This window comes from Gadus macrocephalus, chromosome 17, assembly GCF_031168955.1.
Source record: "Gadus macrocephalus chromosome 17, ASM3116895v1".
Classification (NCBI taxonomy): Eukaryota; Metazoa; Chordata; class Actinopteri; order Gadiformes; family Gadidae; genus Gadus; species Gadus macrocephalus.
The window spans coordinates 6597822-6610494 of NC_082398.1; the positions used below are offsets into that span (position 1 = coordinate 6597822).

General features: G+C 42.1%; 1 protein-coding gene across 3 annotated transcripts in view; it reads left to right on the plus strand.

Annotated features, from left to right (window-relative positions):
• Positions 1-3800, plus strand: part of lrch4 (leucine-rich repeats and calponin homology (CH) domain containing 4) — a 35484-nt gene extending 31684 nt beyond the window's left edge. For 2 of the 3 annotated variants that reach the window (XM_060035731.1, XM_060035729.1), the window contains one exon: positions 1-1783. This exon is cut by the window's left edge and continues 384 nt beyond it. Coding sequence is in view for 1 of the 3 variants with exons in the window: in XM_060035730.1 (XP_059891713.1) it covers positions 3254-3400 (147 nt within the window). In the remaining 2 variants the exon portion in view is untranslated. Of the gene's footprint in view, positions 1784-3253 lie in introns of those variants that run through there. The other variant, XM_060035730.1, reaches the window with a different exon arrangement.
• Positions 3801-12673: the final 8873 nt, after the last annotated feature.

Here is a 12673-nt window from a genome sequence, read left to right on the forward strand (position 1 = left end):
TGTCTGGCTGAACGTCATAGCCACAAAAAATTAATTGTCCGTCCGGCGCCTGGAATGAACTGTAGGGCTGGAGCACGTCACACGCACACGCGCACACACACACACACACAGGGCTGTCACGCTGGGAAGGGAACGATTGGTGGGTGATTGTATCTGGCCTGCACATCCTCCACCACCACCCCCCCCCCCCCCCAGAATCGATAGAGCCATAGAGAGAGGAATGCGCTATACATGCGCAGTGGCACATTTAATCAAGGATTTCACATCGCATATGAGAAACAGTACGCTACAGTTGAAAGCTTTGACGAGACGGACACGTTATTGTGTTTCCCAGCCCTGCCTTAGGCAAGCATAGACAGACGCTACGTCTTACCGCACAGCATGTCTTTATTGCCGGACCGCTTGCGAAGAGAGGCTGAGAGTTAGCTGCTTGACGCAGAAGAAAATGTGAATGCGAGTTGTTTTTGAAGCCTCGAGAGAAGAAGGAAGTTGTATATGGGATGTTTCTTTTTGTATCCACATACAGAGGTTATGAGCACTCAGGTGGTTTCTTATGTTTGACGCTACTCTAGGTAGAGGGACGATTGTATAGTGCCTCCTATCCAAAGCGGACTAACCCACTGGCAGTTCAATTTCTAGCTGCAATTTGCGTTGTGACCAGCAGGGGGCGATGTAGTTACGCCCCAAAGCTTAACATGGCAAATCCAAACTTACGGTACGTTTGTTCTTTGCTTGTGTGTCAGTTGTCAATTCGACCTTTTTTTTTTTGTTGCTAGAAGTCTGTATAAATGTAAACAAATTAAATTATTTTATTTTTATTTATTTTTTACTGCTGCTTGGGGAAAAAGCAGAAGCCTTTGAGGCAGATGTATCTCTGTCATGCCCCTTAACGTCTCCTTAAAACATAAACATTACACGTAGGTCAAATGCATGGGTATTTAATCAATAAAAGTAGAAGAGAGAATGTTTCAATAGTTCAATAATTCTTTCATAGTTCATCAAAGGGCTTCTGCTTTTTGTTTTTAACATTTTATTTTGAAAATGCTCTTATAAGTGCTGTGATGTTTGTGCAACAATACAAACATTTATGTATCTTGAAAAGGTAACAATGCATCAAATCAAATTCCTCATAATTTCAAAGATGAAATGTATCCCAAGGTACACTTAAGGCCTTAGTATTCATACATGAAAATCAAACCACTCAAACTAAATATTCGTTTTTTTCCTTAATGGGACAAACATACATTCTATTTGGTTAAATAATAACCAAACACTTAACACCAGTCTTCTGGGTTGACCCTAACCCTAGAAGCACTGGCTAGTGCAGTTGCACCTTCTGATTGGCTAATATTGTTCCAGCCGTGTTGTTCCACCTGCCATTCATGTGTGGCTGGCTTTCTGTTCCTGAGGTTTTAATGCGAAATATTTGTATCCACTTTTTATACCTATATTGTGCAAAGGGATCCATAAAATCTCTCGTCCCCCATAATGTGTACAGTATAACCACTTCCTCCACCGTAAATGGCCTGCTGTTATAAGATGGAACTTATGTTTTAAAATGGTTTTATAAGTATGAGACTGGATGAACACCATTACTCACCCACTGGCTTAGAGCAAACTATATTCGTAATGACTATGATGGCAGAACAGAAATACTGTTGTATTTTATAATATTTATACAATGGTCATGTAATTACTGAGAGTCGAGTTTATACAAATCTATATGTTTTTTTTCTCCCCCTTCTGTTGTAAATAATTAAAAACGTTGAACATAAGAAGCTTCCTCTCTGTCTGTTTGCTCTTGCTTGTCCGTGCATATATATATGCTACATGTGCTTCTCTCTGTGTTTTGTGTGCTGCTCTACAAAAAGGTTTCTCACTTCGATTCTAAACTTGCCCTGTGTTCAGACGGTTCAGAGGTGCGTTGGTCCAGCCAAGGTAATACTACATAACCAGTTCTCTGTACTGCCCTGTTCTTGGGACCCTGTGAGTCTTAACTATGACCTTATGACCCTATGACCTTTTCCTGGTGCATGGTACGTTGGTGATGGACGTCTTTTGTAACCTTGTTGAAGCATGTGCTTTCTTTTTAAGGTTTTACTGGGGGATGTTTGGTAATATTTGTATGTGCATGTTGGCATTTACAGTTATAACAGCGACTGGCAATGAGATTGCCTGTTCCAGACCCATCCAAATGAAATTTTAAAACCCACGCCTATTAAAAATTAATTCATTGGCATGAGATGTATAGGCTAACCAATGGCATGGAGGCACTGGGTGTGTCAGATAATCATAATTAAATTCCAATAACACCCTTTCCCCCAAATCCAGAATTTGCAACAGAAGTCGTCTCAACAACTCAATTAAAACTCCAACTAGTACATTTCAGCAAATAGTAACTTAACTGTAGTCATGGCGCTTGATAAGGACTTAAACATATAGTGGAGAGCATTAGATCCTAACCAAATACCTAATCATAATTGTTGCCCCATACCCCAGAAGCTCCTGCTGATATTTATAATGATCTGATATAGAAATGGTCATAAATAATCACAGGGCTCAGGATTTACAGTCAGTGCACCCAAATATTGAAATGGTTAAATCTGCACTATGTACATTTTCCACTAAAGCTAATAACTATTAAACAAGAATCTACAATTTCAGAACTAGAAAGTTTTTCAAGAATTAAACGCCAAACATCAAGTCGATCCATACAGTGAGTTTTTCACGATGAAGCATTTTAATTTGTTCTGGTAAACTTTTTGACATTAACAGTAATCTGAAAAATGGTGCAGCCACAACTCAAGTCACTAGAGAGGCTGCTGATAATAATCAGCCTACATAATGCAGGTTAAAACCCTTCTATTAGATTCCACTATCTGCATCCATCTGGCTGGGTCTGAGGCTGCTATGGTTTGCTTCGTCACACTGACTGACACTAACCATAGAACTGCTTGATAAGGACATAGGGCTAACGTATCTAGAGGGATAACAATCATGGTGTTTTTTTCGTTACATTAGCAACAAATGAGCATTTTGTTGCAAGCTCATCCACGCTTCCTCTACTTTACTTAGAATGTTATTTTGCTTTCTGCTGTAAGTTGCGCACTTTCCTTGCACATCTTTCCATTTGTTAGTAGCGTAGGCCTACGTCTTGTGTCCCCATGACTGCATGTTGCACGGCTCTAATGAAAAGCGACAAATTAAAAGACACCGATATGCAGTCCCTCACCCTTTTCCTTTCCTCCCAAAGGAATCCATCTGTGCCGCCCAGTTGATCACCGAGGACGAGGGCTTGGCTCGGCTGGCCCACACGGTGCAGGTCTTGGTGGACCTCGCGCCGACTGCTGCCAGCCACCGCCGCGCTAGCAGACCGGAGCCGTTAGGGGCGGACAGCTAAGCACTGCTCCATCCTTCTCTTAGCTCCATCGTCGGTTGTTGTAAGTGAAAGATGGATTTCTTCCGTGTTTAAGAGTAAAAACAGGCGTTTAGTTCGATTTTTTTGGTTTTCAAGTAGGCCTATATAAATGATGCACATGGCAAGTGGAAGTCGAGCAACTTGTTTTAAAGTTGATTCATACTTTTCTTTTGTTAGGATTTTAAACTTAAATTTTTTTTACTCGTCAAACATCTAATTATCATGCAATTGTTCATACGTGGGCATTATCCCGACCAACAATAACAGCATATGACTGCACTGAATCCATAAAAAAAAGCATGTATTTTCAATCTTTGTCAGTTCCATTCCCTGTCATCGTCATTCAGTAAATTCAAATAAAAAGCTATATTTTGATCGACTATATGGGTAGTGACTTGAGTGCTGTTTATTCCTGTGCCCATCAGACTCCATCCCAGCTCTCATATTCAGTCGACGAAGAGAACACAGTCTATCTCTTGTTTAACAGTTCTACCGATAACTATGTATAACCCTAACCCTCTACCAATCAGAACCCATTATGAAGGGCTCATAGGGCTATGGTTCGTTTTGGGCCTTACTAAACCTTTTAGCCCTGTTAAGCTCGGGCGCAGCTTTGAAAATGCTTTGTATTTTTGTTTGTTTTTAGCAAAAAAGTCGAAAGTTTTTTGTAAATCTAACAACATGATGTTATGTCAAATCATGATGTCACAAGGTTGCAGCTGATAGAGCTGTTTATAGCGACCCCTGGAGTCCTGTCACGATAGGTCTTCACTGGAGCTTGATGTAGAGTTAGAAGCCGAACAATGTCATGTGAGTTTTAAGTCAACTATAACCACCGGCCACTTAGTGTCTCGACGGTGCAGCGGTGAGTGCTGTTGGATGGCAGCGCTCGAGACCGGGGTTCAAGTCTTGGCACACTAGATCATTCGGCCTGAGAGATGTCATGTGGTCTGAGTGACAAACATCATTCAGACCAAGATTGAGTGAGTGACAGAGTGAAGTCTGAAGATTAAGTTTACTACCACAAGTATTTAATGTCATATGTAACCTCTCTATGACTTCTAATCATGTAAAAGCCCTACTTTGGGCGGTCTCCACGGGAACCAGACGATTACATGAGCCTAACAATGTGAAGTTATTCATAAGGCCAAGTATAAGTTTCAACTATACCCAGGCTTGTGGGCCTATGACTCCGTGGTGCAGCGGAGAGAGCACACTACTCTAGGCCCTGGAATTCTGAGTTCCAGTCCTGTCAGTATGTCTCCATTGCACTTTTTAGTTTAAAAATTTTAAGGGAAGGGGGGGGGGACTTTACTTTCATCATTTTTTTTTTTTTTTTTTTTTACAATAATGTGTCCTAATAAAAATTAGCAAGAGGCCTTTGGTTCTAACACCCCCGAGCCCCTGTGAAGGGGGGGATGGAGGGGTTCTGCAGACACGCTTGAGCCCCGTGTGCTTTTTCGACTTTTATGACCTATAAACGTTGTTATAATGATTGATAATCATGTTTACGGGCGGGTTTAACATTCGCGGCAGCTTGTCTCGGATTTGCAGCTTGCCATTTAGGTCTTCAAATGCATAGTTTGTTACTTGATTGAGGCTCTTGTTAGCTACCAGGGAACTGGGCCAGGGTAAGGTTGTTAGAGGTTATCGAAAACCGACATGCAGTTACACCTTTGTTAAGAAACACTAGGTGCACGTGTATTTTGGGAGCTTCTCTTTGGTTATATTCATTTCTTTGATTTGGACAGCACCCAATGGTCCTTTTCCTTTTGTAGTTTTGCCTCCTCTGTTAGTGTTTTATTGATTACCCCAAGCTCCGGGCTAAGGGGACCTATTATGCTTTTTCGACTTTTATGACCTATAAACGTTGTTATAATGATTGATAGTCATGTTTAACCATACTAAAGTGTCAAATAATGACGTACATTAATTTCGACGCATTCCCTGCTGAGCAGAGCGCTTAAAACTCGGACAACATTTGCGATTCACTTGCTCACATTTCCGGGAAATCGTCTACGTAGAGGCACTCCTGCCGCGCCCACATATGCCTGGTCAAATCTGCCCGCGCCGCGCTTCAAGGAAGGTAACCAATCACAGCGGAGTTGGTTTGGCAGGAGGGGGGCGAGGGGGCGGAGAAGGACGAAACCGAGCGTTGACAGACGTTTATAGTCTTTATAATCTTCCTGCAGCACGGAACAGGCAAACGGCCCTAGTGTGAGTGGCCGCAGACCCAGACGTACTCAAGGGAAATTAAAATTGAGTCGAAGTACTTTGGCGGGCGGAGCCAGGCTAGGAGATCTGGGGAGTGTGTAAAAAAAACAACACAGATCTTTTCAAGAACGAAGCACCGAGAACCAGCCTGGCGTGGATTCTACTGTGTGACGAAATGGTGGGGAAATAGTGTTGCCCAATCTGGCAACACTGGTCTCCACCCCCCCCCCCCCCCCCTCTCGGTGAACAACAACCTCCGCTTCCACATCCAGCAGTCACAACAGGCGGAACCGCCTGTCTGCTTGTGTGTGCTGACTCAATCCCCTGAAGAACGGTATGAATAGAGAATCAGGAGGGGGGTCTATTTGAGTTTGCATGATTGTATGATAATTGCTTTATTTTATTTATCCCATATTGTATTCACCGGAAGAAACAAAGTGGAAGTGGTAGTCCACAAGCCAGTGTTCACGAGTTTCAACTGCTACTTTGCAAAGAAAATGTTGCAGAAAAATCTGCAGCCTCATCACAGGGGGATGATTTCAAAACTGGTTTCATGGATTCGTTAGAAGAAAACGCTACATGGCAGCATTGAAGTACTGTGGCTGGACGGAAGTTACCTCCGATTATTTTCTAGACAAATAAACGTATTTATCGCCGGAAGTTACCTCCGATTATTTTCTATAGACAAATAAACGTATTTATCGCTTGAATTAACATAACAAAGAAATAAAAAAATATTTCGACACGTTAGTAACCATTTTTATAGCTTAGAAAAGGTTTTTTAACGTTATTTATACAAATACCTCAGGATTCTTTGCGTTATTGAACTTATTAGACCAAAACATTTAAATAATAAAACATGACATGTCAGTAACCATTTTTATAGCTTAGCTTATAGCTTATTTTTTTTTTTTTAAAGTTATTTAGACGAATAAACTAGTTCAGTGTGTAGACATTTATTGAATGGAATTGAGTGTATTATACACTTTACTCATTAAGTAATTTACCATTAGAATTAAGTAATTGTTTTAATATGTCTAATATAATCAAATTTAATTTTTGGTCAAGTATATCATCATAATTTGATATAAAGATACATTGAAGAATGACCATACTAAAGTTTTCTCACAATTTATTCAACAAATAATATACAGAATCTTAAAGATATAGGTTCTTCATGCTGCCATCAGCTCCAACTCACTGTCAAAAGAATCAAACAGTCAAGTCAATATTAAGCCTATACAATATATTATTTGTATTCTGTCACTGGAAACGTCATTCACTTCTCTTTTTCGCTTCAGTCTGAAGACTGGTTGAAGTAGTCCAACCGCCATTTGTTTGGAGGTTGGACGACTAGAATAACAGAGATTAGTATCGTAAAGTTGGGCAAGAAAATAAGTTACTATCAATATATTTAAATACTACCCCTAACCTGATATTGCGAAGCTTATCTTCTAATTAAATGTATCCATCTTTCAAAGTGAACTGGTTTTGTGTGGAATGGGTCTTTGTGTAGGCATGAATGCTTTGGTTTAAGATAAATGCACAATAGGATAAACACACTATAGGGGACCTATTTATTATTATTTTCTATTTTTTATAATAATTCAAAGAAAATGTATAAGTTGATCACTATTGAATTACAGTAACATTTCACAGTTGGTTGTGGTATTCGTTATGGTCATAAGATTGCATGACTTATAATAGTAATAGCCTTGTTTTTATACAGGCTAGCTTTTAGTAGCCTATTAGATATTCCCCAGGAGAAACAGACACTTTTCTGCTCCGGTGGCCAGTTTTGCTAAATTGTGTTGCTGTAGCATCACATTGGTGATTACGGATGACACTAAATGACACAAATTTTTCTAAAAGGGCGCAATATTATTATATTCAAATTTAGCGAAAAGTAAATAAACTACGGCAAGACTTTAACATGAATATTACTCAATATATTAAGCATATAGAGTGGCGAAGTCACGCCCCTTCCGGTAGAGCGCATGGGACCTATGAGATCGAAAAATATGAATGGGTGTCAATGGAGAGAAAATAATTATTTTCTGGTCCCAGTCTTTATATGCCCTGGATTACACATATGTTGTTTGTGGATTTAAATGATAATTTTTCATGCAAAGAAAACTAAAAATGTTTGTGAAGAAGTTTGATAATTTTAGGTTTTATGTGAGGCCGCTTTGTGAACTACAGCTCTTCGCTGCTCTCGACGCATATGATATACGTCACCACACCCGCACTTGGAACTCGGCACAGAGATGGCGATCTCTCTGCCCCACTTCACCGCTTTTTCCATGGGGAGGATAAAAGCATCGAAAGAGGTGATGTTTGATGTAACTTCCGTCCAGCCACAGTACTTCCGTCACGCCAGGGTGTTCTGTCACGCCAGGGTGTTGTTCTCCGGGGCTGCAGCTGGACCCTACTCAGCGAGTCTGCTCGGTTGTGCACGGCACGCAAATGCGGCACACGGCGGACTCAAAGTAACGAGACCTCATTGAATGAAGCTGAAGTTATAATTATTTTGCTTTTTAAAATCGAAAATTTGCTTTATGTTTTCACCTGTTTGCGACAAAGGACTGAATCTGTGATTTAATGTGATATGGTTAAATTGAAGAAGATTGTCATGTAAGTTATTGTGTAACTAATGAGGTAACACAATGGTGATTTAACCAATGGCCCACTGATGAAAGCCCTTCCATTTGAAGTTTGAAGACCTGCTGAATAACGTGCTTGGGACCCAGCTTCAAGTCCTGCTTATGACTGTTGTTTTTCAACCACATAGTCATGTGGAATATAATGTCAAATATTCTTCTGGCAATCTCCAGCGCTGTGGCGAGCTCCCGGTCATCAGCCTAAGGTCCTGGGTTCGAGTCACTTCACAATGTATCAATTTAGCCTCAATGCCTTGATGGTCGATTGCTCTTGGTTGTGGTCACCAGAGGCAGAGTTCCTGGTTCATGTCCCCTGGACATTAGGCTATCTTAAAACTATCTATTAAAAACGATAGATCTAGATGATTGTTTTTTTTTGGGTGGGGGGGGGGGACGACGACAGACACAGTAACTACTACAAACAAGTAGCAAGACCCTTTTAGCCCTAACACCCCCCCAGCCCCTATGAAGGGGGGGCTGGGGGGGGGTTCTGCCACGTTGGGGACCTTGTGGGGGTACTCCCTTCTTGGTGGCCGTGAGCGGGGACTCGAACCTTAGTCTATAGAGCGTTAACCAACATTTGCCTGTTTTACCCAGATTGAGACGATTTAATTTTAATCCCAATTTCATCATTGTGCGTCAAGAAGGGGAATTCCCCGGGTTTGCATTTGCTTTCGACAGCCGCATCTATTGATTTGCAGAGTTATAGTATCCTTGCTCTATCTTACTTGAAACAAACATCAGCAGGATTTGAACAGTGGTGCAGTGGAGAGCACTGTTGGATAGCACTCTGGAGACCAGGGTTCAATTCCTGTTCAATTCCTGTTTAATGTATGTTAATTAACTAAAGGGTAAGTCTAGTAAGTCTAATAAGTCTGTAATGATATTTCTATTGAACTGATTGATATAGCCTTCGACCACAAAATGATCCCAACCTCCATGGGGAAGTGGAGAGAGCAGTTGGCTGACACTCCTGAGACCGGGGTTCAAGTCCAACTAATGTTCTCTAATGTTTTTTTCTATATCATGTGAGTTGTAAAGTCAAGTCTAACCGCCATCAACAAAATCGTCAAATCATCAAAACTCAGACGCAGGTTCGAGTCCCCGCTCACAGGGATTAAGAATTTGCTCATCCTTTCTTGCTGAGCCTTCATTCTGTTCAACGCTTAGACCCAGGCTTTAAGTCCCCTGATGGAGTAAGTACCTTAATGGACACCTCTTATTTCGAGACTGTGTGAATTGTAAAGTCAAGTATAACCTCCAAACACATTCTGGTAAGCGTCTTGGTGGTGTGGCGGTAAGGGCTGTGGGTTAACACTCTGCAGGTGCAGTTTCGAGTCCCCGCACGGACGGCTAATAAGAAGCTGACCTTCATGATGAGCTTTCAGACACTATGTAGGTTCAGGTTCCCTGCTCAGAAGGTACCTTAATGGATATATATTATTTCTCTATCATGTGAATGGTAAAGTCAAGTATAACCTCCAAACCTTCTCTGGTTAGCGTCTTGGTGGTGCAGCGGTCAGGGCTGTTGGTTAACGCTCTGTAGACTCAGGTTCGAGTCCATGCACGCACGGCTAATTAGAATGACGAGCTTTCAGAAACTATGTAGGTTCAGGTGCCCTGCTCAGAACCAGGGTTCAAGAGGTACCGTATTGGATACATCTTATTTCTCAATCATGTGAATGGTAAAGTCAAGTATAATCTCAAAGCTTGTTCTGAAAAGTGTCTTGGTGGTGCAGCGGTCAGGGCTGTCGGTTAAAGCTCTGTAGACTAAGGTTCGAGTCCCTGCTCACACAGCCACCAGAGGTACCTCAATGGAAGCATCTTATTTCTCTATCATGTGAATGGTAAAGTCAAGTATAACCTCCAAGCACACTCTGGTAAGCGTCTTGGTGGTGCAGCGGTCAGGGCTGGTGGTTAACGGTTAGTTAACGCTCTGTAGACTAAGGTTCGAGTCCCCGCTCACACAGCAACCAAGAAGGGTGTACCCCTAAATGTAATGGATACATCTTATTTCTCTATCATGTGAATGGTAAAGTCAAGTATAACCTCCAAGCATGTTCTGATAAGTGACTTGGTGGTGAAGCGGTCAGGGCTGGTGGTTAACGGTTAGTTAACGCTCTGTCGACTAAGGTTCAAGTCCCCGCTCACACAGCCACCAGAGGTACCTTAATGGATACATCTTATTTCTCTATCATGTGAATGGTAAAGTCAAGTATAACCTCCAAGCATGTTCTGATAAGTGACTTGGTGGTGCAGCGGTCAGGGCTGGTGGTTAACGGTTAGTTAACGCTCTGTCGACTAAGGTTCAAGTCCCCGCTCACACAGCCACCAGAGGTACCTTAATGGATACATCTTATTTCTCTATCATGTGAATGGTAAAGTCAAGTATAACCTCCAAGCATGTTCTGATAAGTGACTTGGTGGTGAAGCGGTCAGGGCTGGTGGTTAACGGTTAGTTAACGCTCTGTCGACTAAGGTTCAAGTCCCCGCTCACACAGCCACCAGAGGTACCTTAATGGATACATCTTATTTCTCTATCATGTGAATGGTAAAGTCAAGTATAACCTCCAAACACTTTCTGGAAAGCGTCTTGGTGGTGCAGCGGTCAGGGCTGGTGGGCTGATGGTTTGCGGTAAGTTAACGCTCCGTAGACTAAGGTTCGAGTCCCCGCTCACATGGCCATCAAGAACGGGGGGTCTCGCCATTGTGGCAGAACTCCCCCACCCCCCCCTTCCGAGGGGGTGGGGGGGGGGGGGAGTAAGGTCTGAAGGGGTCTTGCTACTTTTTTGTAGGAAACTTTTTTGAATATTGTAGCAATATTATTATTATTATTTTTTTTATATATATATATATAAATTACATCTTATAATAATATAATTATAATTATATATATTTTAAAAGCCCCCCCCCCCCCCTGCAATAGAAGCCCCCCCCCCCCCCTTTACTTATTGGGCCCCCCCCCCGCTTTAGAATAATTTAATCAAAGGGAAAATTTTTGAAAAACACTTTGATGAAACTTTTCTAAAGTTCCCCCCCCCTAGAAAAATATATTATTTACTAGCCCCCAATAAAAGCCCCCCCCAGGGGGGGGGCTTTTATCGGGGGCTAGTAAATAATATATTAATAAAATAAACTATAAATTAAAAAATATAAATATAATTAAATAAAAATAAATAAAAAAATAAATAAAATATTATAAAAAAAATTGCTACTTTATTCAAAAAAGTAGCAAGACCCCTGCAGATCTTACTCCCCCCCCCCCACCCCCTCGGAACGGGGGGGGGGGGGAGTTCTGCCACAATGGCGAGACCCCCCGTTCTTGATGGCCATGTGAGCGGGGACTCGAACCTTAGTCTACGGAGCGTTAACTTACCGCAAACCATCAGCCCACCAGCCCTGACCGCTGCACCACCAAGACGCTTACCAGAAAGTGTTTGGAGGTTATACTTGACTTTACCATTCACATGATAGAGAAATAAGATGTATCCATTAAGGTACCTCTGGTGGCTGTGTGAGCGGGGACTTGAACCTTAGTCGACAGAGCGTTAACTAACCGTTAACCACCAGCCCTGACCGCTTCACCACCCAGACGCTTACCAGAACGTGTTTGGAGGTTATACTTGACTTTACCATTCACATGATAGAGAAATAAGATGTATCCATTACGTTTGGGGGTACTCCCTTCTTGGTGGCCGGGTGAGCGGGGACTCGAACCTTAGTCTACAGAGCGTTAACTAGCAGCCCTGACCGCTGAACCACCAAGACGCTTACCAGAACGTGCTTGGAGGTTATACTTGACTTTACCATTCACATGATTGAGAAATAAGAGTCATCCAATACCGTACCTCTTGAACCTATATAGTGTCTGAAAGCTCATCATGAAGGTCAGCTTCTTATTAGCCGTGCATACTGGGACTCGAACCTGCACCTGCAGAGTGTTAACCCACAGCCCTTACCGCCACACCACCAAGACACATATCTGGGTGTTTTGGAGGTTATACTTGACTTTACAATTCACACAGTCTAGAAATAAGAGGTATCAATTAAGGTACTTACTCCATCAGGGGACTTAAACCCTGGGTCTAAGCGGTGAACAGAACCCAGGCTCAGCAAGAATGGATGAGCAAATTCTTAATCCCTGTGAGCGGGGACTCGAACCTGAGTCTACAGAGTGTTAGCCAACACTCTTACCGCTGCACCACCAAGACGCCGACTAAAAAATTCTCGGAAGATCTACTTGACTTGACAATGACAATTGTCGACTTGACAATTCAGCAGACTTAGAAATAATATACTTAATTTAACACGATGTCATTGACATTCCCAGGACTTAAGCCCCACTCTTTGATTGAAAATCACAAGCTCTCCCTGCGGCACC